This window comes from Myiozetetes cayanensis, unplaced genomic scaffold (genome assembly GCF_022539395.1).
Source record: "Myiozetetes cayanensis isolate MyiCay16 unplaced genomic scaffold, myiCay2020 scf21, whole genome shotgun sequence".
NCBI classification, from domain to species: Eukaryota; Metazoa; Chordata; class Aves; order Passeriformes; family Tyrannidae; genus Myiozetetes; species Myiozetetes cayanensis.
In genome coordinates, this window is record NW_026087423.1 from 13,229,667 (window position 1) to 13,256,473 (window position 26,807).

At 44.1% G+C, this 26,807-nt stretch overlaps 1 protein-coding gene across 7 annotated transcripts in view; it reads right to left on the reverse strand.

Annotated features, from left to right (window-relative positions):
• Window positions 1-26,807, reverse strand: part of ZDHHC8 (zinc finger DHHC-type palmitoyltransferase 8) — a 104,521-nt gene that overhangs the window by 73,792 nt on the left and 3,922 nt on the right. Inside the window, exon 1 of one of the 7 annotated variants that reach the window (XM_050318011.1) lies at window positions 25,563-25,767. The exons of 3 other annotated variants lie outside the window; for them this stretch is intronic. In XM_050318011.1, the coding sequence (XP_050173968.1) occupies window positions 25,563-25,666 (104 nt within the window). In that variant the 5' untranslated portion in view covers window positions 25,667-25,767. Of the gene's footprint in view, window positions 1-25,562; window positions 25,768-26,807 lie in introns of those variants that run through there. 3 more of the 7 variants (XM_050318013.1, XM_050318010.1, XM_050318012.1) reach the window with 3 other exon arrangements.

Genomic DNA, 26,807 nt, shown 5'->3' on the forward strand with positions numbered 1-26,807 from the left:
AACTGGGCCAAAAGCAAACTCACCATTTGCTGATCAAAACCAAAGCTCAACAAGAGCTTTCTAAGGACGGAATTTTCTTGGTAAGGGCAGACAATTTTTAAATCTCAAAGTTCTTACTAAAAAAGCAACAACCGGAGCAATTGGTGGCTGATTCATTGGTGCTCTAACTATAGCTTGACAACACACACAAAAATCTTTGTGCATCTGTTATTTAAGAGTATTTATTGTACCACTGCCATCAAACTGAAGCAATAATTAAGAACTTATTAATAAAAATAAATTTTTTTAAAACCTAAAATGGTAAAAATCCTTTTAAATTAGTATCCCAATGAAACATTTCTCCAAGCTGTAACTAGGCCAGAGGCTCCACTTACGTATAGTGGTTTTCTTTTTATTTGTTTAGAAAGCTTTACAACTATGGTCTGTTGGAAATCTTGAAAAAACAGCCTCCCCATAATGCACCTTTTCACTTCATTTACAGTCCTACTAAAGCAGGGCCTTTTCCTGCAAACACATTCCTTGTGCTCCAAGAGTAAATAATAGGGTATTACCGTAAATCATGCATGCCCTAGGAAGGAACTGTTATGTTTCCAATACAAAGGGAAGTGCCAAAGACCAGACAAAATATTCTCCCCAGAAAGAATACACTGTTTAGCTTCCATCAGAAGCCACAATGAACTCAGACCTCAGTGACACCAACACAACGTCAGCAGGGTATTAAACTGGATATTAAACACTTAAGTGTGGCACTACCTCTAGTCCTTCCCCTAGAAGATAAAAAACTGTTGAGGTAAAGTTTCCCTCCAGAAAACGTTTTCTAAAGTAAACTTCTTAAAAAAAAGTCTTGTTAAGCTGTCTTATTTCTACAGCTCTGCCAGAGAAACTGCTCTTGCTATAAAGCTCTTGTTCCCTTGGAGAAAATACTCAGTCTTAGCCTCAGAAAGAGGGAGAGTATCTCACCTGAACAACGTGTGCAGCTGTTCAAACCAGTTTCAAGCTCTCCCACTGCCTGAGCTCTGCACAGTAAAAGAGACCAGCAGCTTCATCTGGCAGCTCCAGGAGGCATCTCCAGGAGAAGAAAGGATCTCCTAGAAGATCCTCAAGCCTCAGTGGGAGATGGTGCCAGGCTGCTTTGGCCAACTTTTGAGGTGGGTCATGTCACTAAAAGCAGAATCAGACCCTTTCCACACTTGTGCTGTGGAATAGCAATGCAAAATGCTTTGACCAAGCCCTTTATTAGGGAGACACTGGAAAGGAGTTAAGAAAACAGCATGTCAGCCTTTCACTTTTCTTGGTAACTAAGGAATTCTTGAAATGTTTCTATAGACAAAACTGTTACAAAAAAGGATCCAAAGTTAGTCCCACACTTGGACAAAGTTGTCTGATTACCTCCTAATAAGGCAAATTCCCAAGTGGCAAGGAAAGATAAGCTCTCTTTGGTCCACTACACTTTCTGTAACTCAGGGGAAAAAAAGCTGCCAGAGTTAACCCCCTGAGCACAAAGCAGCTCAGGAAGGGATGGGCTGTGGGCTATGGGGTCTGTAAAGCACAGCCCTGTCCAGTTTCTCTTTTTCTGGCTTCCAGAACATTTCAGCACTCCAGGGTTTTCACTAGAATAACTCCTTTTTTAATGAACAACAGCCCTCTAGCAGTTTTATGGTCACACCTGCACACACTTTTAGGAGGTCCATTTCCTGCCTCACTGTATACAAGCACAGCGAGGCTCCTAATTTTTTTATTGCTCTCCAGACAGTATTTTTACACTGATGGAGAAATAAGATGTACAAAGTGATAAAAATAAAATAAAAAGAGAAGTGAAAGTTCTGAATTATCCTAAATGCCAGTAGCTCAGGAAATGCCTATTATTTACAGTTAGGCAGCCCAAACACTTGAGGTGGAGAGAGCCAAGAGTCAGTTTTATAATCAAACTGCCTGAAGCTCAGGCACTACAGGACCTCCAGCATTAAGAAAGTGGCAGCCATCCAAAATATTCCACAGCACCCAACAGATCTTATCTTCCAGATGTACGCAAGCATCTTTTGATTCCTCCAGCCTCTCAGGATTCCTGGAAAGCAAAGCAGCCAGGGAACGCCGCTCGGGATCCTGCGCTGTGCTCCTGCACAGACTCTGCCTGGCAGACTCTCATGGAGAAAGGGACTTCCCTCTGCTGATGGAAGCAGAGCAGCAGAGGAGCTGGACATCTTCTCATGGCTGGAAGAAAGGGGAGGAGATCTTGGCTTCTTGTACATTCCCTTCGTAGGAAAAGGGATTTCCCGTGGACAGGGACACACCAAACAGCTTGGCAGCAGGGAATAACTACATGCAAGGAAGAGGAGACTTTACAGTGGTGGAGGTAAATAACTGAGACCACTCCCTTAATCACAGTGTGGACATACTGTAAATGCACAGCAATCAGCAGCACTATCAGTGCTGCTCCTTGGCCTCAAAGCAGCTCCAGTGTTGCTGCCTCTCGACGTTTTCCATCACGATTTCTTAATGTTCCTCCACTGGAACAAACCCAGCCTTTTGACCATGCCAAATGTGCATGGCAAACATATTTGCCTTCTGCATTTCATTTTATAGGCCAAAAATGAGGAACCGGCACCGATCTGCGACAAACAGCAAGACAGTCCCTGTTAACCTGTTCTCCCTCTGGCTTAAAGTTTTTTGGGAAAGGAGACTGCAGATGTAAGATCTCAGGAGAGGACATTCAGCACAGCATCAACAGAAGCAGATTTTTGACAACAGCAATTTGTGAAATGAAGGATTTCCCCACTTTTGAAGTTGTCAGCAGTTCTGAAAATTATTACAAAAGAGACAGAAAATTTCCCAGGCAGAACAGCATCACAGCTCAGCTTTGTGTGACAGAATTATTCCCTTCTCCCTCCTCTTCTACAAACACAGGACTATCAGGTTGATTGAATTTTATTAGATGTGCCTCTGTCCCCAGCTAGCTGACTACCATGCCTTAAGCTCAGCCCAGGCAGAGATGCAGTAAGCTTCCTTCAGGGAGACTGAGCCTCTTGCTGCCCAGCTCCCTGCACTCCCTGGAACCCCAGCACTGACTTAAAACAGGCTGGGATGAAGCCCAGAGAGTAAAAGATACAGGAAAATATCATTTGTGGGTGGCCACGTGGTTGGCATGAGAATCTCTTCCCTTCCTGAAATTCTATCATTTGTCTCATCCTGTTTTCCTCAAGTTCACAAATCAGCTTTGGACTGAATTTTACATCCTTTCCTCCTTCCACAGGAAATCACACCTCCAGCTGCTTATTATTACCCACTTTCCCTCCTTAGAACTAAGGGGAATCATTTTGGGAGCGTAGCTGCCTTCCCACCAGGAAACCAGCACGTCTTAACACGGATCATCCCTTGCACTATTCTAAAAAGGTCCTTCCTCCTAATTTAATTACTTGGAAGTGACTCCAAGTTCAGTTCCCTCCAGCAAGCCTGAATTTAAAAATACCTCAGTCTGGTCATTCATCAGCTGCGTTTCTGGTGCTCTGCAAGGCACAGTGACTTCTTTTTATCATTTCTGATTAAGTTAGAGGCCCCTTTTAACAGCAGGCAAAAAAGTTTTGTAAACTCAACTGATGTTTAAACCCCAATTAACATCAATATTCAACAGAAATACACATAAACTCTGTCTATTCTTACCCTCCAACGCTGCTCTGTCATGAACAACTTACCAGCCAAAAAGTGAAGTATTTCCACTTCCAAGGCTTGGCTGTTTCCCTTCTGGATTGCCCACAAAGAGGTTCACACAACAAAATGAGCCTTTCTGTGTGCCAGAGCAGGAGGGAAATGTGAGCCCTCCCCTTCAGCTCCTCTACCCAAGATTTGCTGAAAATTCAGAACTCTACAAACCAAGATCATCATTTTTAAATATTGAGGAGTGCTGTTACTCCATGGAAAAAGCCATGTAATTCCCTGGCTGTTTGGTACCAGATCAGTGATTATTCCAGGCTGTGAGTTTTCACCCTGCACATTCCTGGAACGAGTTCTTTTAGAGGCAGTGAGTTCCCTTTTTTTCTGCTAGAAAGAGTGATGTTTCCTTCAGCTGAAGCGCTTTCTGGTTGCAATAAAACACTCCAGGGTGCGGTGACAAGCTGTCTAATAATCACCACACCTCCCAGTGAATGAAGTCAGTGTGTCCCAGCACAGATTAGGTGTGGCCAGACTGGACAACATCATCGCATCCTGTTGGAGTTATTACTTAATGAACAAAAGCACAACTGGGGCAGGGAGGGTTCAGCAGAGCTGAACCTCAAAACAACCCCACAGGCACAGAACCAACATGGAAGGACAAAGATGGTGACAGAAGGATCCATCTGCATGTTTGCATTTGTTGGAGAACACAGAGTTTCCCAGAGAATCCTTTCCTTAGTGCAGAATATGGAGATTTTTTTCTTCCCCCTTTCCTCCTCTTCCCCTGTCAGAAGAGGTTAGAACAGCTTTTATTTGATGAGATGATTCAACACTTACTGGGCTTTTACATTTCAACAAATAAATTACATGAGAGGGAGGAGGGCAAGCAATAAACATGAGAACTATTATAAGCCCTCCTGAAATCAAGGCAGTGCTTACTTTGGTACTGGAGATCATCTCAACATTGACCAAATCTAGTTATGCTTTTTTTGCTAAAGCAAAACCAGGTTTAAAGTTTATATGAAATTTATATTAAGAGCAAAGTCCAGACATGAAGGAGTTGAACTACAAAAACAACCAGCTATTGCAAGGGTGGCTTGGAATCTTGCAGAACATTGTGCTTCATTCTCACAGTTTGCTTCCCAAGAAAATAAAAGCAAATTTTGAAACCTTCAAAGCTGTCCCACAGTGGAACTATCCCTGCCTGAACTGTTCCTCTAGCTCGAGTTCAACCAAGCAAACCTTGACCTCTATACCCATATTCCTACAGAGAAAAGCAACAGGACCCCTACAAGAGCAAGGATGATTTCAAACCTGTGACTGTGTCACAACACACATTCTTAGTCCAAACGTTCTTTTTCAATACCATAACGTTTTCCATATGGTCATGCTCAAATCAGTGTAATAGTGTCAATTTTAAGCATCAACTTCGAGGGGTTGCTTAGAGCAATAATTATCTTTCAAAATAAATGGTCCAAGCATTTCCTTCTGTGCTCTGGGGAATGAAGAAGCTGGAAGATGGTTGGTTGCTCACGCAGCCAGGAGACAGGGAGGCGACAGCTGTCAATGCTCACACAAACCCACAGTCCCTGATGCAACCCAACAACCAGCAGCACATACACCAGTCGAAATAGAAACCAATTTGATTTCTTTTCTTCCCAAGCTCCTTCTTGCAACAGGATTAAGAAATTTTGATTATACTCTTCCAGACTGGAATGGTAACCTCTTTCCCAGCAGCAAGTCCTCCCATCCTACTCCTGTCCCCCCTTCCCAGTGCTGCCACCAACCCCAGTTTGACTGGGAGAAAAGACCTTTCTTAGTCATTTTTAAAAATTGGAATTTCACGGAAACCAAAGTTTTGCCAAATTTTTAACCTGTTTAGCCTTCTCATACACAATACATTTTTTATTCTAAAAACCATTCTGAAAGTTTTTAGAGGAAGTGGTAAATTACACTGAGAGAAGAAATTATTTATCCTTATCTCACACCTGAGAGACAGAGTTTGACCTCTTTGGTTTTTTTCCCCTAATCCTTAGCTAAAAGTACTAGGAAAGAAAAGGTATCTTATATCTGTGCAGTAGGACTTCTAGGACACAATATCCTCCTTGTTTTATTGTGCCACAAAAAACATGGGGATTACTCCTCTCCCCCTTTCCATCGGGACTGATTTATTTGGTGGGTGAATAGCTTTGCCTGCAAGAATTTGAAATCCCAGTTATTTCTGTCTCAAATAGTTGCTATGCTTGTAATTATTTCAAAGAATAATTACTTTCACCCAATCTATTTGAAGTTATAAAAAAAAAAATCAGTTTTTGAACTCAGATCCATAAAACCACAATTATAAAGTCATAAAGGATTGCAAAAGAATCCAGCTTGTGAAATATTAAACATCATGGGGAATGCAAGGAGGCCTAAGGTTTTGTTCTTAAAATATAAGACTTAAATTTATGGTGCTGCTTACTGCTTAATACACCATCTGAGCCTGTTTTAGAAGTGAGAGATGGAACTATCCAAGATAGCCTTGCAGAAATGTGACCACAACAAACTGAAACCCATAATTCTATTTGTAAAAATAGGCTGTGTGCTAAGATTAATAGACTTTACTGTAATTCCTGGGGAAGCAAGCATTCTTCCCAGTATTTCTGCATGCAGTAACCTCTCTTGCTTGCTCCAAGATCAGCTGTGATGGTTTGACAATAGGGGCAAAAATGCACTGTAAAAGCTCAGATTAACACAAGGCAACCCAAATTGCTTACAACCTTTAAGTTTTTCCACTTGATGGATACAATATTGGATTCCTCACCTTCCTCAGCCTAATAATTGACTGAGGAAAAAAAACCAGCCCAAGCCCAGCACTTGTTTTTGCAACTCAACACTGAAAGTTCACATTCACCATCATATTTTTAAAATATATTGAAGTGACAACAGTGGCATAAGAGCAAGTGCTCAGAACATTGGGACTGCTGGAGTAAAACTGTCCATGAATCTTTAAAGCCACTTGCATGTAACAAGAGGGCCAGATTTAATCTCTTTATTGCCTGTGCTCCCTAAAGGGCTGCTGCCCTGAGCTCACTGAGCAGGTGACTGTTCCGTGTCCCTGTGCCTGTCACACGAGGCCTCAGGCCAGATCTGCTGCGTGCTGTGCACTCAGGATGGAATTGTTCTCCTTCTGGGATGTTCTGTTATAATTCACTTCACATGAACACTCTGCTAACATCAGCATTTCTCATTTTAACACCCTGGGAGTTGTTACCCTCTCTCCATCTCAGTCTGATTTTGCAGATGGGAACCCAAAGTGTTGTGTGCCCCCCAGAACCTGACCTTTCAGGGCATTTGGCACTCAGGGAAAGCTGCACTGCCAACAGAACACGAGGTCGGTAGCACTCGGAGCTCAATCATATTCTGTATTTTACTTGTTCAATTCCCCATCTTTTGGAAGCTTTCCACAGGGAAGCCAGGAAAGCAAGCTTAAGAGACAGGAAAGACTGACCAAGGGCTTGGAAAGCATCTGAAAATACTTGCTTTTAAAAGGATTATATTACAACTATTATTTTTATTCCAGCACTACAAAGCTGGGCAGTTTTCTATCTCATGAAAGCCTTGGTGGCAACACAGAAAGCTCCGATTTGGACAGGTGATCTGTTCTACTTTGACAGAGCTAAATAAATACAGAAGCTAAAAAACAGTAAAAGAGACATTAAATAACACCTTGGAGCTCTGTGTCCCAGGTTTCTCCTAAGTCAATGAATGTCAATGAAGGGTTCGCCCCTGAAAGTGTCTATTTAAGAAGTAGTACATGGCACAAACAGTGGCCTCCCACAGCTGCAGTCATCTGATTCCAGACGAGCTTGCTGCTGGAACGGGAGAGCAAAGGCAGACAATTCGAGTGTCACCTGCAGCTGCCGTGGTTCTGAGGCCCAGCTGAGCTCTGCGTTCTGCTCCCTGTGCCCTCGGCCAGGCCCAGCTGCTGCAGCCTGAGGGAGGCAAGAGGAGCTCAAGTCCTACCCAGAGCAGGGTGAGGAGACAAGGTCTGCAAAATCTGCAAGTTCTTTCTTTAATTAAACACATGCAGATCAATAATCACTCTTCTAGATATACATGGCATTGGGTTAATTAAACCAGTTAGTTATTTTCTTTCCACAGCAATCAATGAAAACCATTTTCATTGATTAACCCCAGAGCATCCTGGCTCCTAAGATTTTAGCGTAAAGTGAAGCACTGAGCAAGCAGGCAGCAAGCAGGGGAGAAGAAACCCACACGTTTTCAATCTGTGGAGAGCAATTATTTAATCTGAAGTTCTATTTGCTTCCCAAAGGAGGCTCAGCTGAAAATAACTACAGGCCATAATATGTTTTTGTTTTGGAAAGCACGCTTGGCACAAGAGCTTATCAAGGCCAAGTACTCACTCCCTTTCACCACAAAGCAGATAAAAGATCAGACAAACTTCCAGCCAAGTAAATTGTACTTTTCACTAAGAACATAACTTTCTGAGGATGTGCATTTTCAAATTTTCTAAGTGGAATATAAAAATCATGCAGTACAAGCCACTGATCGAAGGAGCTACAAATTACAACACTGAAATCCCCAGTCCTGCTCTCCATCCATACTAGCACCCACTTAAGAAGATTAGTTGTTCACACAGCTAGAGGAATGAGACTGGTAATCTCTGTAGTGCAGCTTATCACTTAAAATTTCTCTGCTGTACTGCAGATGCAAGAACATCGGCCAAATATTAAAAAAATACTCATTTCTTCTGTACATATTTGCTGTTCAGTGATGGACCAGGTATATAAAAAAGCCATATTGTAACTAGGTCTCTTTTATGAAATTAAACATCATGACAACTTCAGTCCTTTGCATTATTTGCTCCTTCAAGAACTCGTAATTCTTTCAGTATGACAAAAGCAAACACAGCAGTTCCACTAAATTTCCAAATACCCCTCTGCACTACCTTAAATCAGTGGAATTGCTTCTATACAGAAAGAACTGAGGTCACCAAATGATACATGAGAGTCACTTAATTTTTCTAATGTGTTTTAAAATAGCTAATGCAGGACAGGTTTTTTATATAGCTTGGCACATGTGTACAAAACACTTAAGCCTAGGATCTGATTTTTTATTAGCCTCTTCTTTTGGACCTCTGACAGAGTCCACCTGTCTCTGGTCACTCTGGGTCACATTTCACCCCAGATACAAAGCAGGATGCAGCAGGACAGGCATGTGCTCTGCTGCCCAAGCACTTCAAAGGAAGGTCTCTCCCACCTCATTCCCGGGGAGCAAAATCTCCCTGCCGACCCCCGGAGCACCTCTCTGAAACTGCCAGTGCCAAATGAAACCCCACAACAGTGGCCAGAGCACTCACATTCACCTTACCTCTAGCTCCTCCTCCCTCCTGTGCAGGGTTGTCCCACAAGCCAGCAAAAACAACTGCTGTGAGGAACAGCACTGCTAGCATATGGATGACATAAAAAGATTAAATACCAGTGGCTCACAGTCACTTTTCCCCCAAAAAACAATCATTTGGGCCTCACCTGCTGAAGCAAAACGTGCTCAGGTGAATAGCAGGGACAGTGCAGTTCACCCCAGAGTGAGACAACAGCCCCGTGCCCTGCCAGGTGCTCGGGAAGGGCCCGAAGTGGAACTCGGTACACACGGATCACGTCTGGCTGCCTCAGGAAGCTGCAGTTCCTGCCTGTGACAGAGCAGGTTTCAGGTGCCTGTGAGTCATCCCTCAGCAATACCGTCCTGCCTCGCAGCGGGTGCTGCAGGTGCCAGCCAGGGCTGTGCCTCCAGGGAGCTGCGATTTCCACAGGGAAAAGGGGAAGGAAGGAGCATGGCGCGGAACACGAGCACTTTGCACAGCTGGCACTGAAACCCCAGGCACACAGAGGGCTGTTACAGCCAGGTAGCGTGCACACATGAGGACATTCCCTCCCCAAACCCCCAGACTGCTGAGGCAATCTTCAGGCTGTTCATGGAGAACAGGAATGTTCTTCGAAAGCACAGGATGAGTTTGCTCCAGTAGAATTTTTATGCTTTGCTAACAAGTTATTGAATGAGCCAACTAGACTCACTCACTACATCCAATTTGGGCTTCAAATATTCAATATATTCCTGGCAACAACTCTGCTATGTACTGAAGGAGCTACTACTCCAGCAGATATTAGTTCCAGTCGTAATTTTAAAAAGTAGTTCATTAAAATGCTGCCATGGTATGATAACAATGTTTTTAAAAACCTATAAATCATTTAAATGCCTAAAATCTGTTGAAGTTCAGAAAGATTTAACTACTGCCCATACGAAGCAGGGCTGGCCAGAACACTGACAGAAAAGCTATTCTATACTCCAGATCAATTCCATTCTCCAGTCAGCCTCAGCACAGTAAAGAGCAGCTTATACCTCACTTAAATTTGCTCCAGGCACTCACAACAGAGTTAGAACTTCAGTTCAATATAAAGAACAATATTTTCATATACTTGCCCTTCTTGCATCTAAATCACTAACCCGATTTCAAAGCTGACCTGGAATTCGTGCTCCACAGGTAGAGAGCAAATTAAAATGGCTTCCCATGAAGTCATCAAGCTTAAATACAGATGACCTAATGTAATTGGTGCCGTTCACAACACAGGTGTTGATAAGTCTGACTATTGCAGATGTAAATGAAGCTGCAGTAATGAGGATCACTGTGTCATATGCTGAGGAACAATTGCTGTTCAAACTTAGCTCAGGTGGCATTAAATAGGCAGTTTCTCATGGCATGAACTATTACTGCAAGCCAGAGTCTTGCATACATATTTAGAGAGCATCAGCTTTTTCTATCCAGCCATGAGGCTCCGAAATCTTAGAGAGGAGCCTCAGCTCGTTAGACTGTGCTATAAACATACTTCCAGCAGTCTGGATACTGTACCAAAATAAACAGAGGCATTAAAAGCAGCTCTCCAGTATTTTTAAAGGGGCACAGGAAGGACATTCTATTTAGTTTACACGCTATGTGTTACTGCTTGGAGTTATTTCTAGATTAGGAAAAAAAAAAAGTAGTAGACCTGGGCAAGTACTAAGAGATGGACTCAAGCCGCCTCTGTTCTGGCAGGGCAAAACACATTGCTGTCACACCTACCAAGTTTAATGCGTAACAGTGTCATCTCTTGACAGGTGTAGTATGAGCAAAGGCAATTATGATGGAGTGCTTCAGGAGAGGAAGAGAAGAAACTGTGAACTAGGCTGAAGCTTTAGTATTTCTGCTCTGGAGACTTCATTTTTCACCAGTGCTTTTGACCTAGTCACTTTTCCTGACGCTGACAGATGATTATTCCTGCTTGTCACTTCCTGGATGCTTTCCAATAACAGGGTACAGCTATCAAAGTTTCCCAAACACACCCCAGTAAAACTGCAGTAAATGTTTCACGTTTTGTCCTTCTACTCAGCGGATGTTCAGTTGTGTGCAGTCTCCACACCTTCAAACCTTTTCTTGTCCTCAGAGGAGAGGCAGCAGCAGTTCTCTGCAAAGTCTCCTCTAAAAATCTCGGCCCCATAACCAAAACCCAGCATTCAGCAGGGGTTAAAACAAAGCCCCTCAGGTTTTCTGAGGTCAGCAGGAGCGACAGGGCGTCAGCAGCAGTGCCGGTGTGTGTGAGGGTACACGGAGCACCTGCCGCCAGCCCCCCATGTCTGCAGCCAGCGCAGCCATGGCCTTCCACCAGCAAACCCCTCACAGCAGCTCACAGAGCACCAGAGCTGATGAACTCTGTGCCTCGTGCTCCAACAAAACCCCCAACTCGGGCTCTGACAACCCCCCGGCCACGGGAGAGAAGCTGTGGCGGAGTATGGAAATGGAGCACACGACTCACAGCTGAAGGAGCCACGTTAGGGTGACTCACAGAATCACTGTGGAAATTCTGAGGAATTTCAGAAATCAGAGTGAGCCACTGCTACACTCTGGCATTAGATAATTCTCCTGAGGAGAGATCGTTAAGAGCTACTAAAAAACAAGGAGATTGTATGCAGAAAAAATAAAATCCATTTGCCTCCCAACTTATTTGACTGACCTTGTGGTGTGGCTGCAGATGACGGAGGTCAAAAGGGCTTTTTTTGGTCACAAGTCTCCTTCTCCTGGATGTAAAGTTAATCACATAAATGTAGAAGTGCTGGAACATCTGTGTAGCAATGTTTATTCTGGGGGGTTTTGGGTGCCCGTGCCCAGGCGCTGTGAGGGGCTCTGTGAGGGGGCCCAGCCGAGCCCTCAGCCAGGCCGAGACACCTCAGGAAAAGGCAAAACCTGAGGGGGAAAGTGTGAGAAATGTCCCTGAGAGAGGCTGGGGCTGAGCAGGGGGGTGAGGTGGCTTCCCCTGCAGCCATCCCAGGGCACATCCACGGAGGAGCAGGGGGGCATCTCCTGAGGGAACGGGGCTGGTGAGAGGAGCGGGAAGGAGCAGCAGAGAGGGACCGTCATGGCCGTCCCACAGCCCCCATTCCCTCTGCACCGCTCAGGGCAGGAAGGCCTGGAGGAGGTGGGAATAAAGGAATGAAGCTGAGCTGGGGGAAAAAAAAAAGGGAAAAAAAAAAAAAAGGTATGGGGGGAAGGTGTTTAGGTTTTACATTTGGATGGCAAAGAACAAAGATTTTTTAATTGGCCATTACATTAATTTTCCCGGAGTTGAGTCTGTCTTGTCCATGACTGATGGGAGCTGGTAAGCGATGTCCCTTGTCTTTATCTCAGCCCACGAGGTTTGTCATCCTATTTTCTCCTCTCCTGTTGAGGGGAAGAGTGCCAGAGTGGCGGGGTGGGCATCCAGCCAACAGAGGTCATTGGGAAGGGCAGGGCAGAGGGAGAGCTTGGAATGGGAATTGGTCCAGGCTGCTCCATGCTGGGCTGGCAGCAGCACAGAATCCTTACAAGGCACCGACACTGCTTTGTGGCCGTGGCTCCAGCACCTGGCACAGCCTCCCTGCACGGAATATTCCCAAAACCTGAAGCTATAAACTGGCAACCCTATGGGAAACAACAGGACACACAAACAAGGGTGCATTTAAACTGCAGTCAACACAAGCTCTGATCTTTCACCCTGACGTCCACTACCCTCATAGTCCTATGCTGAAGGAATGGATACAGGAGTTGCAGGTCTCACACAAAGCACTGAGGAAGCAGCAGTTAAAAAAAAAAAAAAGAAAAAATTTATGCTTCAAAGCAAAAAAAAAGAGAGAAAGATGATTTCATCAAAAATCAGCCAGCCAGATTTTATTAATCCTGACGGCACTTGCAGGATCTCCAAAGGACTACAGACTAGTGTACTTCTTTACATAATAGCTGCCAATCACCTCTTTAAGACAGGAACACCAGACAGAAAGCACTCTTATGGTAAAAACCATTAAAAAGGGGGGGAAAAAAATCTCAACTTGTTAGCTTTAAATTCAATAAGATACTGGACTTAATGAGAATTCAGAGAAAAGAGATAAGAATTGAGGAGAAAAAGTAAAAAGAAAAAAGAGCAAACCCTCAGCATTTGTTTTGAAGACTATTTCAAATTGCTGCTGACCATAAAATGAACAAAAGTAACAGAAGAAAAATATTGCCATATCTAAGTGCCATGTTCCTATGATAACATAAAACAGCATCATATGCTGCAATAAAATGTTTTAGCTGATCATTTCTTGTCTTTTTGGCACTCTGCTGACACACTTTTTAAAGTGTTAATTAAAAAAAGAATCAAATCAACACTACAAATTGGATAGATTTGTGCCCTACAAACAGTCTCTTCTGACCAGTAATTTGTGGAGCTGGGGCTCAGCCAACTTCCAATGAATCTGTGGAGAGTTTCCAGCAAACTGTCATCGCAGCAGGATGCAGTTCTTGATAGGGTGATCATACATGGCAAGTGAAGTGATGCTGAACTGTCACTAAACAAGTCTGTTTCCTTGTGCCTGAATCTTCCTCTAAGGCTCACCCAAAACTGGAGATTGACAGTTTATAGTCAGATATACATTTATACCATAATGCCCCGAAAATCCCGTGGTATCCTCATGGAAGCTCTCTGGATGATTGTCACATTGTGGGAGAACAACAAAGAACGCTGGACCAGCCCCAGCTCTAGAACACAAACAGGGGTTTTATATTTATAAATCAAATAGGCCATGACAAGAGACCTGAACATGCAGTACTTTCCCCTTAGGGATTCTGACTTTTTCTTTCGATTTTCTTTAGTCCAACGTAAAGAATTTTAGATTTCAAAGACATGGGAGCATTTTAAGTGTGTCTAACTCAGCACTCATCTCGTGTTCATTTACGGATTATGTTTTTAGCAGGCTATTTCCATGATTCACTTTAATAAGCACAAAAAGAAAGCTAATCTGCATGCAGAATACTACTCATAATGTGGAAATTCAGTGTAGATATATTGACTTTTGACAGGTTTCTGCTTTCTGAACATGGACCCAGTCAAGGCTACGACAGCACAGTGAGAATCAGCAGTGAGACAGTCTAGGCCTCCCTTGAGGTACCTTCCCTCCAACAGCCTTCAAAGAGTCACAGGTAATACCAGAAAAGTGATAGTCAAGTGTTTGTGTATAGAGAAAAAACCTTCTGTGTTACTGCCATGGAAATCAGAACATCCCTCCCCACACTGCAACTTCTTCCTTAGTTACATTTCCTTTGACTAAACTTTAAGATGGGGGGAAAACGAAAGGAGCCCTTGCCTAGGGCACGATAATTCACACCAGCACCACCTTACATCCTCCTGTCTTTCCATCCTGCCCCCTACCACTTAAATGGGCACAGACTGTAAATTGTCTGAAGTGTCTTCTAAGAGATAATTTACTTTACATTTACTTTAAATCACTGTTTTCTGAACTCAGAAAAAAAAAAAAAAGGCAAACAATACATTTTTAAGACTGTCACCCTAGGGAAGAAGCAGATTTAAGAGGACTGACTTTCAGAGAGAGGGCTCAGTATTCACTGAAATTTATAAAGTCCCCCTTGAAAAGTGAGGAGTGAAGAGAAGCATCTGAAGACTAACAGCCACTGGAAAAGCTGATGGGAATGCGTTCTGTTGATGGGACTGACAGGGCACAGGTACACAGCAACGTTGCATATTTTCCACTCTGAATCACTTTGCCAAATTAACTGTTAGGCTGCAGTCTTTCTGCCAGCTCTGCCCTTCAAGCAAAGTATTCATCCTACATAAGGCTTTAACCAGAATGGTTCAGACGTTTCCAAGAGGAAGCTGAAGAATGTTATTCTTTTTTTTTTTTTTTTCCTGTTGAAAAGCTCATCACTTCAGAGTTACAGATCAGGATCTTGTCCTTGGGCCACAGACAGAAGGGTAAGGCCCATGACACGTGGATCATAAAGGCAGCTGAAGTAACACAATCAGCCAGGAGGACCAACAGCCCTTCAAGGGCTTTAACCAAGCAGGCAGCCACTTGGATACCTTGGAATAATCATTTTGCAGTGAGATTTTAATGGGCATGTCAGGAGATCAGATTCAGATTCTAGCTTTGGATCCCATCTCAGTAATTCCTATGCAGCTCAAAGTATTGAAGCAGGCATGGTAAGAAAGAGTGAGAAGGGAACTAAGGGGAGAGGTCTGAATGAAGTGCAGACTGTTTGATTAACTACTTGAATGTAACCATAAACTCTTTTTTTATTGAAAAAAGAAAGCCCAAAGAAAACAGACCACAACAAAACACAGTATATCATTCCTTGCTCTGAAAAAAAGGCCTTCCAAAAGAAGAGGCCAAACTGGGACTAAAAGTAGAATGTATATTAAAACCTTAAGTTTTCTAACTGAGGAGTTGGCAGGACTCACATGCCCTGGGCAATCAATCCCTCATCAGACATGCAAGCATCACACATGCAGAGTATGCTGCTCTGGAGACACGGCACAACACACACAATGGCAGACGCAGCCCAACAGAAAAGGATTTCTGGGGGAACCAGGAAGAAAACTGGCAAGAGACACTTTCTTAATGATGCCAAGTTGACACTGCACTCAAAATAACCTTATCTCATTTCCAAAGCAGATGAAGCAACAAAAATAAATAACACCACTCTGAGAGATGCAAACAAAAGCACAAAGCATATTAACCACAGAACTGCAGGATCATGCCTCAATCCACTAAACAGGCTCTCCTGTGCTCAGAAGGGGACCACAGAACTGGCAAATTGCAAGACATCTCTTTCTCTTTGGACCAGCTGCAACTCAGCTCACTGTTCTGGAGCAAACACATCTTCAGACTAAGAGTACGGAACTTCTTAGTGGGGAAGAAGATAGAAATGTTGGGCAGCTTCTCTGGAGGGGAAGCCAAATGTGTGTGAGTCACAGTAAAGACAGTGGCCCACTGAGAGCACTCACAGTTTCAATACAGAAGAGTTGTTTCATCCACTCATAAAAGCCACTCCAGCTCAACAGGTGGGATTAGGTTTTGAACTGCACTTTGCAACGCTGAAGACAGGATTGATTTCGAATTGCACCTTGTAATGCCTCTGGTTCTGGCTTTCCAGAAGGTAAATAAAAATGCTGTGTGTATTGGGCAAAAGGCCTTGACCACCTGAACAGACTGACCTGGAGGTCACCTGCCAAGAGAGAGGCAGAGAACAGCAGAGAACTCCGTGTAAGAGGCAGACAAGAGGCAGCCAAATAGCCCAGGAGGATCCAGAGTGACTGTACAGACCAAAGACCAAAGTGAGAGGTACTGTGTGAAGGGTTAGTGCTGAGTTCAGGGCTGTGTCACAGATGGACAGAGGCTGTAAGCAGCTACTTAGGGCACTTAAGACCCCTGTAGTTCTCCCTTCCCTTCTGCTGTCAAGTGCCTCTGAGAGGTGAACCTTGTACATGAGTTATGCTAAAAATCAAGGGTCATGGCAGAGGGCAGCAAAGCAGCTGAGAGGTTTGGGGTCAACACAAGTCCTGGGGCCAGATCCTACAAAGGATAAAGGGTCTGCAGGAAATGAGAGGTGAAGAAAATGTGGGTCTGGAAACCTCCTTCTTCAGGAGCACTCTAAGCCCAAAATTCACAACTCCCCAGCATCCACCATGGCAAGAATTAAAACCACCCCACCTAGATAGTAAATGGAGAGATGACAGCAGGCTCAGAAGAGCATGGCTCCTATCAGATATGAATTATAAATCAAACACAGCAGGCTAGAGAAGGAATCATTAATTTTTCAGTTTTCAAACCACAGATATCATGTTTAGCTCTATCCCACTAGCATTTGTAATACAATGCAAGAAGAATTACTAGGCAATAGTAATTAGTCATTGTGGAATCAAATATAAATGAAAGTTTAAAGACTACAATGTTACCATTAAACTTTTCAAGAGAGACAAGGAAGCTTTGGTGCATGAACCTCCACACTCATCCATTCACACAGATTTAAGTGTTCAAGAAACAAAAGAGTCTTGCTGCACGACATTCCTGTGCACTGGAGGATGGCCCAAAATGGCATTAGATGGAGTAGAAACTGTAGAATAAAGCACATCTTCAGAAGCCCTCATTCACGAGCCACAGATGTAAAGCACGAGCACAGAGCTAATGTCTGCACAGCCCCTAAAAACAAACCTAAACTGCCAACCTGAACACAAACCCCAGTCTACATTCAAGGAGAGATCCTTTGGAAAAGTAACTGCTTGCATGTGGCCAGGTGATAAGGCAGGGCTTGGCAGCAAGATCTTCAAAGAGAAAACAAAGATGTGAGACTCGTGCACCAGACAGTGGAGAAATGAGATGATCGTTTAAACCAAGACAAGAACCTTGAGTTACTGCTCACAGTCACGGGTCTGACCACATGAAGATGATCACACAGACATCCCCAAGTACCTGCTCCCTCACTGTGCCCTAGAATGCTGCAGGAGAAGCCAAGTTAACAATGTGGTTCCACAGGGAAGTCTCCAGGCAGTGGCTCCTGAGCCCAGTGCAGGACACAAACCCCTGGAGGGGAGCGTGCCCACCTCCTCCCCTGATGGCTCCTGCTGGAGCCAGGAAACCACATCAGCAAATGCTGGGCTTGGTAGAACACAGGAGTGGTTCAGCGAGCTGCTGACAGCAGACAGGGGTTAACCACAGCCTTATTAGATCAGAACACATCTGGAGAGCCTTATTGCTGGGGCAAACATTAATCTGCAGAGAAAGCTAAACATGCAAAATGAGACCTGGCTCATGAGAAAGAACTGAAAGGGAGGTTATACACAGTGAAAATAATCCTAAATAACTGTTGAAACTGAGCTGGCTGAGAAGGGGGAGAGGAAGTGTTTTTCCATAAGAAAATATCTGCCTCTCCTAGCAGACTGGGATCAGAGCAGACAGAAAAGTTTTAAGCTGAACTTTTCCATTTTGAAGCAATTCTGTGATTGACTCAAGTTTAAATTAAAATTATGCTTGTTTATAGAAATGTCCAAGCTTTCCTTATTCCCAGCACTGTACTTAAATTGTGTTGATATTGATATTACATCGGGTTATTTCCCTGAAGACATGAATAAGAGCTAATGTAAATGCCAATTTAGTTTTAAGAATCCTGGGAGAGTAAGGCTTTGTCTGACTTTATTTATGAAAGCCCTTATACATTTAAGCAGTCTCAAGCTTGCTTTGTTGGGCTTCCAACTTAAAAAGTAATTTGCTCATTTAAGAATATTTTGTGATTAGTTTAGTCTGAGTGAGTACCAGGGTTTTCTGGAGAGCAGACACTTCAAAGTGGCACATCCAGCCCTTACTTCCCTGGGAATGGCCAAGCAGTCTGACTCTATGAACACCTCCCTTCATCAGAAAATGACATCATTTTACGTGCAGCTCCACAAAATCTGTATTTCATGTATTCCCATCTTCATACAGCCTGCCTTGCTCTACAGAGCAACAAAGGGCATTTCCTAATGATGTGACTTCAGGTGATATTAAAGCACACACCAGAGTGGTGCAGGTGCACACTGCAGACAGCTTGCTCTGGTGTTCAGAGCTAAAACTCCAGGGGTGTTTGCCTGCACCTGGCTCCACTGTCCTCTGGTACTGGATGATCCCAGCACACAGCAGCAGAGTGCAGGTACCTCATAAGGATGCCACATTTGAAGTCCACAAATTCTGTGTTTACACTTTCTCACACAGAAAACCATGGTAACTACCACAACGTCTAAGTATGGGTTACCACAAAGTTTATTCCATAACATCCATACTGAGAAAAACAAAGAATCAAGTACCCACGAGTGTTTGTATAATAGGTTTAGAGCTCAGAATTTTAGGCACTTTGGACAGCTTTTGCAGCAAGTCTAGCTAAATTGCATTAGTAATTGCATAAGAACAATCGGTGACTAATTAAATCCTCTTTCTGGGTACAGATTACTGGCTGAAGATTTATGTAGTATACACTACACTGTGGTGCACTCATTTGAATTAATTACTGCAATCACCAAGCAAGGATCCCCAAAACCTCCACAGTAAAATAAGATCCAGGCTGCCTAGGTCTTTCCAATGTATGGTATTTTTTGCAAAAGAAAAACAGAGGATTTCCATGAAAACCTGCAGCATTACTGTCTCAGCCCCCACGCTGCTGCCTTTCACTTTCACGAGCTGCTCCCACTGACAGCGAGCAGCCAACAGCAGCTCTGCACCAGGGCAGCCAAAAGGAGTATTACTCTGGCATGGCAGAGAAATCAGTCTTGTATCTACTGGCTCCAGCCAAAGGACAGTAAATCAGTGTTCCCCTTCTGCACTGGTTACACCAGTGTAGCTCGTGTGGCTTTCAGGATACTTCTCCCCCACTCTGGTGTGCATCTCCCTCGTGCTCTGAATGGGCTTGTGCCACCTCACTGCTGTACTCCTGACATCTCCCAGTGCAAGCCACACAACACTCATGGTTTCACTACCTGGAGTAAGCCCAGAAAACCTGTCCCAGGCCACCCCTCACAGGTCTCACAGACACCCCCACCCCACGGGGTTCTGCACCAGACCCTGGCTGAGAAGGAGGCAGCAGCAGAACAAGCTGTTCACACAACAGTGTTACGTGTACAGTTAGCAACTACCCCAGGAAATGAACCTCAAAACTCACATCTCCAAGGGCACTGCCTGGATCTGCCCCTCTCTTTCAGTTTTGTGTTTGGAGCAGTAACATCCCTTAGTTTACATCACTACCCAACCGACTGGGCTGGAACAATTTTGCAGAGATTGCTTCTATTTATAAAAGGATACACGTGTGGCATACTTGGACAAACATGGAGAGTATTTATATTAGCATCTTGAAAAGAACTTTAAACAGAAATAGAAAAATTGCTCGTATATTCATGTACAAAGGCTGAGAGGCCCACCCTGATCTAATTGAGACACTCTCATTCCTATTTCCAGATGACCTTAATCTCTGTTTATTAGGAAAAACAGAAAGGAGGCTGCTACTGGCATAAATCACACACTGCCTACAGCTGTGGCCCATGTACAGGAATAACTTTCATTGCAGCAGCTCTTCTGCCTTTTTAAACCAGGATTTACACTGAGCACTGAAATGCCACTGCAGTGGCTGCACAGAGAGCTGTGAATCCACAGCTCAACATGTCCAGCCACTTGCTGCCCCCGACAAAGATGATCCTCCTTTTCCCTTTCTCAAACTACAGGAAGAAAAAATATTTCCGTTGATAATAAATATCAAGGTTTTTTCTAAAGGAATGACATTTAATAGCTTTCAGAAATGTCCTGTATTGCCAACTTGGCTGGTCCCCTTGGAAGCAAAGATCATACAATTGACTAGTTAAAAGCAGTAAACTGAGGCTTCTTAGGCCATTAAAAAAAACACCAAAAAAAAAAAAACAGCAAACCAAAAAACCTTTCACACTTCAGTTAAATCTATTTTCCTGTTGAGACTGCCTGTCTTATGTTGCATGACAAGTTTGCCTAGATTCTATTTACAGAAATTGTATAGCAAGATGAAATTGCCACAGCTTAAAAGGACATTTCTTTGTCATAACAAAAGTAAATATTTTACAGAAGCTGATGGACAGGACAACTGAGATGGCTCAGGTCAACATAGGAAGCGTTACCTCTTCTGAGTCACAGGTAGAGTGGACAGGAAAAGCCTGCCATTAAAGATGCATTTAACATGGAAAATGTTAAGATATCTCAGGAGGCTGAGCTGCACTACTTGAAATCAGTGTGTGCTTGTGAAGTCAGTCTTGAAGTTCATTTTAAATCACATTTTATCATTTGTTCTAACTGAAATCACAACCCTGAACTGGCAGAAGTGAACATCTGAACATCTGGAACTGGAGTTTACAGAAGACTTTAAAATACTTTAGGTAAGAAAAACATTTTGGATGCAAATCAAATTCACTAAAGCAAAGATAATCTTCTATTAGCTTGACCTTTGCTAGTGACTAAACAAACTCAAGTGAAAAAGGCAGATGAGACCTTCCTTTTTTGATGTGAGCATATGCAAGTCATGGGAGGAAAAGATCCAACAGATAGTTCAAGAACTCCAGGTACACATATAATTACATTTCCATTAACTACCATCCAGGTGGTAACTATAGTTTTGAACTTTAAAGTGCTATTACATATTTATTTTAAGGTTGTTCCAGTGCAGGATCAGATAATTGCAGGAGCAGGGTAGTGCTTATGATTTAATAGGTGCATTCATCATTAAGTGTATCTGAATTCATACACAGCTACAGAAATGCTGAGTCTTTCCAGTTCTTTAAATATAGATGTGGGGAGAACACCAATTTTCCTTTAGATACTCATTAACTGAAGCCAAGCTTTCCTTCCTGTCAAGGTAAGTCCAGCAGGCCTGCTCTAGAGCAGTCTCCCAGCCACCTGAACAGCACAAGGATAGGTTATTTCTCTATTTCCTTTCCACCCCTACTGCGACTTCAGTCGCTCTTCTCCAGCAGTTTATCACTCCTCAGTCGTTCCCTGAGGGTTATTGATATTAAACTCCCTGTGGCACAGACTGCAGATGTCTGTGGTGCACACCTATGACTATCTCCCATTATGACTCTTAAGAACTAAGTTGAAGTCTCATTTTCAGCACTGTCTGAATGAGTTTTCGCCTTATTTGTGCTTTCGCTTCACCGAGAAAATTACCCATTTTATTATCCCATTTAAAGGGATAATACACAGCAGTGTTACTACCATTATATCAAAAAAGTAGTGGCACCCGCACCTTTGTCATGGACTACATGTTTCTGCTGTACTTCAAAGATGCTGCCTGCTGCAGACAATACAGTCTGAAAATGGGTATTTTATCAGAAACAGTATTCAGTGAGAATAATGAGCTTTTTTCTCCTTACTAAAATGAGCCACCGTTTTCCCTTAAAATCATATGCTTTTAGCTTGCTGTGTAATCTACAGACACAGGCACTGCAGCTGCTGAACTAACTCGGGGGTTCTCAGCACCAACAACCACAGTAAGCAGCCAATTTAAACAGGTGAAGAGGACTATTAGCTCCAGAATAGTTACAGAACCACTGAGGTTGGAAAAGTCCTTTCAGATCGTTGATTCCAACTGCTCACTGGGTGACATTACGCTTACTGATAATTAAGTGGCATTCTCTACTAATACTGAAGTTACACAGCCTAAAATAAGGTGGAGAGTTCTTGAAACTCAGGGTCTTTGAATGATCAGCCTCAGGTTTGCATCCCAGCCATGGGAGTCCAAGGCAGACTTCACTGAAACAAGTTGCTGCCTGTAACAAAAAGCCTGATGAGGGATACAAAGAAAAACAAGGTTTTGGTAGAAAAGTTCAGGTCTGCTAGAAGTGAATCACTCTGGATTCTCGCAGTGTTAAGAATCGGTTCTTCCTTCATTATGCCATTTGATTTGTTCATATAAGTAAATTAACCTAATCATTCTATATAACATTATTGATATGTTCCCTCATAATGCTTAGAGTTAATGCTTGTTTACTCTCTCACTGTGACAAATTAGACCACCTACTCAGACACTGTATTTATTACTGCAGGAACACACATGGAGTGCTAAAAGCCTGTAGTGGTACAACTACAATATTTAGTTGCCTTTCCAGGCAATAATCTTGATAGCTAAACAGTTTAGTTCCCCCTCATAAAACCAGAAGGAATATAACAGGAATAAAGAGAATCCTAAATGGTTAGCTGAGGAAAAAGAATACAGGAGAACCTATAATGGAATATTCCCAAAGTTTAACAGTAGCACTGATCAACACCACCATGACCTAACAGTGTATTTCAAACAGTCTTTATGTGCTGCTTTTTAGCAAAGGTGCTTGGACAAAAGCTAAAAATAAAGACCACACTGCAAAAAAGCAAACCCTGGCCTTCAAGTTCAAAGAGCTTTTCATTCAGCAGAAGACACTCACAACGTGTGGCTTGAGCCCACAAATGTGGGCTTGGAGAAAGCCAAGTCAGATCCTCTGTTTTCATACATTTATTCAGAAACGTTTCCAGTGCCCTAAAAGGATTATTTTTTTTCTATTCAGTCAGTGGTTTAAAAATAGTTATTATTCTATTTTTCCATATATTTTAACCTCTATTATTCAGTTTCACCACACTGAAGTTGCTCAAATGCCTGATATCCCACTGGGCTGATCTGCACCCAAAATCTGATGAGTCCCATCCATTCTCAGTTTCATGTATTTATACACAGGTTTCTTCATAACAGACACAGCAGCCTTAGAGACAATGAACACAAATAAGGAGACAATAAACACACATGTAAAGCTTCATTTGATTAAGTTCTTGTGCTCTGACAAGCAAGCATGGAATATATCAAAAGCATTTTTAGGCCAGTGTTTCAACTGCTGCATCATCAGAGATTTATCCAACATCAAACAAGTTGTGCAAATCAACACACCTGAAAATTCAGGTCTATCTCAGCCTTTAATAACATATGACAACAAAAAGATCAAGACACAAAACCCTGCCTGTGGAAAAAAGAGAAAAAATGGAAATGCTCAGGAAAAGGGGAAAAAACCCACCACCACACAAAAGACACTAATCTCATGAATACTGCTTGCTTTGATTCCACAGGATAGATAGATTTTACTAAAACTGCTCAGCATGAAGAACAACAATTCCATACAAATTCATCTGAGTATTTCTGAATGGACAGGACTTCAGATCCTGCCTGACGACAGTTGCTCGATTATGTGTTACTTTTATTACACACAAGACTTGGCAGCAGCAGAGAACGTATGTCTGGGACAGTCCTCAGAAAATTTACTAACACTTCAAGATACACAGGCCAAGTTACAATATGGAGAGATCCTTAAAATAGTTCTTTTTGCATGTAATTATTCACTGATAACAGAGGGAGCAGAGTGAAGTCTGAGATTCGTAATGAATTAAAGCCAATTGCTTCTTCCGTACAGTAACAAACTGTACAACCAACAGCTCTGTTGATGTCCTGCTGCCAAAGGGACCGTTCAACAACAACTGTGTTACCAGGAAAGTCTTACATCACTAAGCAATTTGTAGCCCTGCACTGGAAGTATCATATGAAAACAGGCATACAGCTTCCAAAACAACCTCAGCATCCACCCGTTCCTCGAGCAGCAGGAAAAATGAACACCGGCATTGAGACCCCTTTTTCTTTTCGACTGTGCAACCATTTAATATTCACCACACCAGTGATAACCAACTTCATCACAAAAGCCAACTTCTGCCCTGTGTTTGCCTGCAAGCATCAAACTATAATTAGATGCCCAAATGATGAATGATAGGCAGATACTCGTACCAGTTCTTGAGGCTTGGCCAGTTCTTGACACAATATAATATCCTGAAAGGAGTTCCCAGTACTTCATATCAAATGCATTGAAAACAAGCAATGAGAAATAAAGGCACATTAAGTCAAGAGTATAACTCAGTGTCAAAATCTGTTCTGATTTAAGAAGCTGTTAGACAAAACAACATCCACATTTATTCTGAAATCCTACATTACGATTACCACACCAGCACTTTGAAACATGAAGCATCATATCACAGCCAAACCACGAAAGATAACGACACAGACACATACTCCCACTCCTACAGAGCCTTCTGCTTCCAGCAGCTTCACTGGGCTCGCTTAAAAATTAGCAACGGCAAAACAAGGAAAACAGAAATAATAAAACTTCAAAATAAGTGCAATAAATCTCAATATGCAATAGCCGTCTTTCCACCTTCCCAAAAGGCAGCTTAGTCAAGGCTCCTTTCAGAGCATCTCTCTGGAAACACTGACACCTCTGCAGGGAGGCTGCCGATACCCCCGCACAGGAAGGGTTTGCGAGCCACAGAACTCCAGTGTATGGAAAGGGAGAGGAAACAGCCGAAGCACTACAGCACTCACATATTAATGCAACTACAGGAGAGCTGCAAGCCGACTGCCAGAGCCCAATTCTGCATTTGAGGGAGAAGGCAGTGAGAGAAGAGGAAACAGAAAGGGGAAAAAAAAGTTTCCCCGTCTCTCCTTCAAGCAAACGTAAATTTGTTCATTAGATCCTCAGCCTTTCAGGAACAGTTACATAAAAACATGTAGAATGGGGAATGCTTAGAATAGGATTCCTTCCACTTGGAGAGGCTTTGCCGGATAAACCCCGAGACCGAGGGAGGAGGCCAGCGCTGCTCCCGGAGCACAGACACTCTGGCCAGCCGAGACAGGGGCTGGACCCGCGGCTGGGGCTGCATCTCCGGCCGCTCCCAGCCCTGCTCGCCCCGAGCGGCCGCGGTGCTCCGGCATCTCCGCTGCACGCCCGGCAGGGCGGGAGGCTCACGGGGCTCGTGTGCCACGAAATGGTGGATCTGACTGTCAGGCACATCTCACGGCACGGAGCGATCGTGAGCCTCTGCGGGGCGAAGCCGGGCAGGGAGAGCGGGAGGCGGGCAGGGAGCGGGACCGGCAGCCGCAGGGCCTGCAGGGCTGTCAAGCCCAGCCGCCTCCCCCGCCGGGCCGGGCGGCCCCAGCCCGGCCCCCCCTCCGCCAGAGCCGTACTTACGTGAAAACAAAAAATAAAGTAGTCGAACCCACTAATAAGGCAGCTGCAGTGGAGACCGGGATGTATTTAGTAGGTTTAAACCTCTTTCCAGTGCTGCTGGGCATCCTGTAGTTTACACATCACTATGTAAATCCGACCCGAGAGGAGGGCGCCGGGAGGATGCGGGTCCCTCCGGCGCGGGGAGAGCGGGACCCGGGCGGCAGGGAGGGACGGGAGAGGGACGGGAGCAGCTGACCTCCAGCACAGGAAATCCCACCCACACCGCCCAGCCCACTCGGTTGATGTCAACCAGCCCCTTAAGGTAGCGCTGCGGGGAGACGGGGAGCGGGGCTGCGGGAGCCGCCGCCGCCCTCCTCCCGCCGCGGGGCAGCCCCTGCGGACAGCGCGGGCCGGCTCTCTCCTTTTACGAGAAGAGGAAAAAAGGCAGCGTTTCGAGCTCCCTGTGCGGGACACGACGGCCCTTGCAGCAGCTCCCCGCACAGCGGCAGGGGCGGTGCGGGCACGGCACGGCTGCAGCTCCGCGGGGCCAGCGGGGATCGGGGCCGGGGGGTCCCTGCGGGACGGGGCCAGCTGGGCACGAATCGCGCGTTGCAGCTCAGGGAACAATCCCTGCTTTTTATTCTGCTAAAGCACAGTGACAATATTAAGGGGACTGCTGCACTTCTGCCAAATTTAACCGATTCCAAAATTGGTAACTGAGCGCGAGCATAACCGAAATTGCACTACGCTCTGTTCTTCTAAAATCTGTCCATTAGCACCAAGAGGCAGACATAAGAGGTAATTTAAGGTAACATCAGAAAGTTCACCGAATCAGCGTTCGAGAGCAGTGAGTGAATGGCTCCTCTGTTCGCACTCTGAGGCACCACCCAGCAGCCCCAGTCAGGAGGGAACCCGCACATGGGAAGAGTGGTTCAAGGCCACCGGGAAGTTTAGGAATCAAGACCAGGAGCTGCTGCTTGCTCCCTCCCTCAGCTAATCCCCCTTTGGCAGCTGCCAACACGCAGATAAAGTAACCACTTCATAAGACAACAAAAGCCACATTTGCAGTGCTCGCCCTAGAAGGTATACACTGCATTCTCTAATGAAAGGACATTACCATTTCTCATTTTAAGAGACTCGATTAGTTCCACAGTTCTAGCGGTCTTAGGAACAGAACAAGTAAAACCCAACCAAAAAGCCATAAGGGTCCTCAGCTCTGCAGTTTGGAGAAAAAAAAAAAAAGGGGGGGGGGAAGAAATTGTGAGC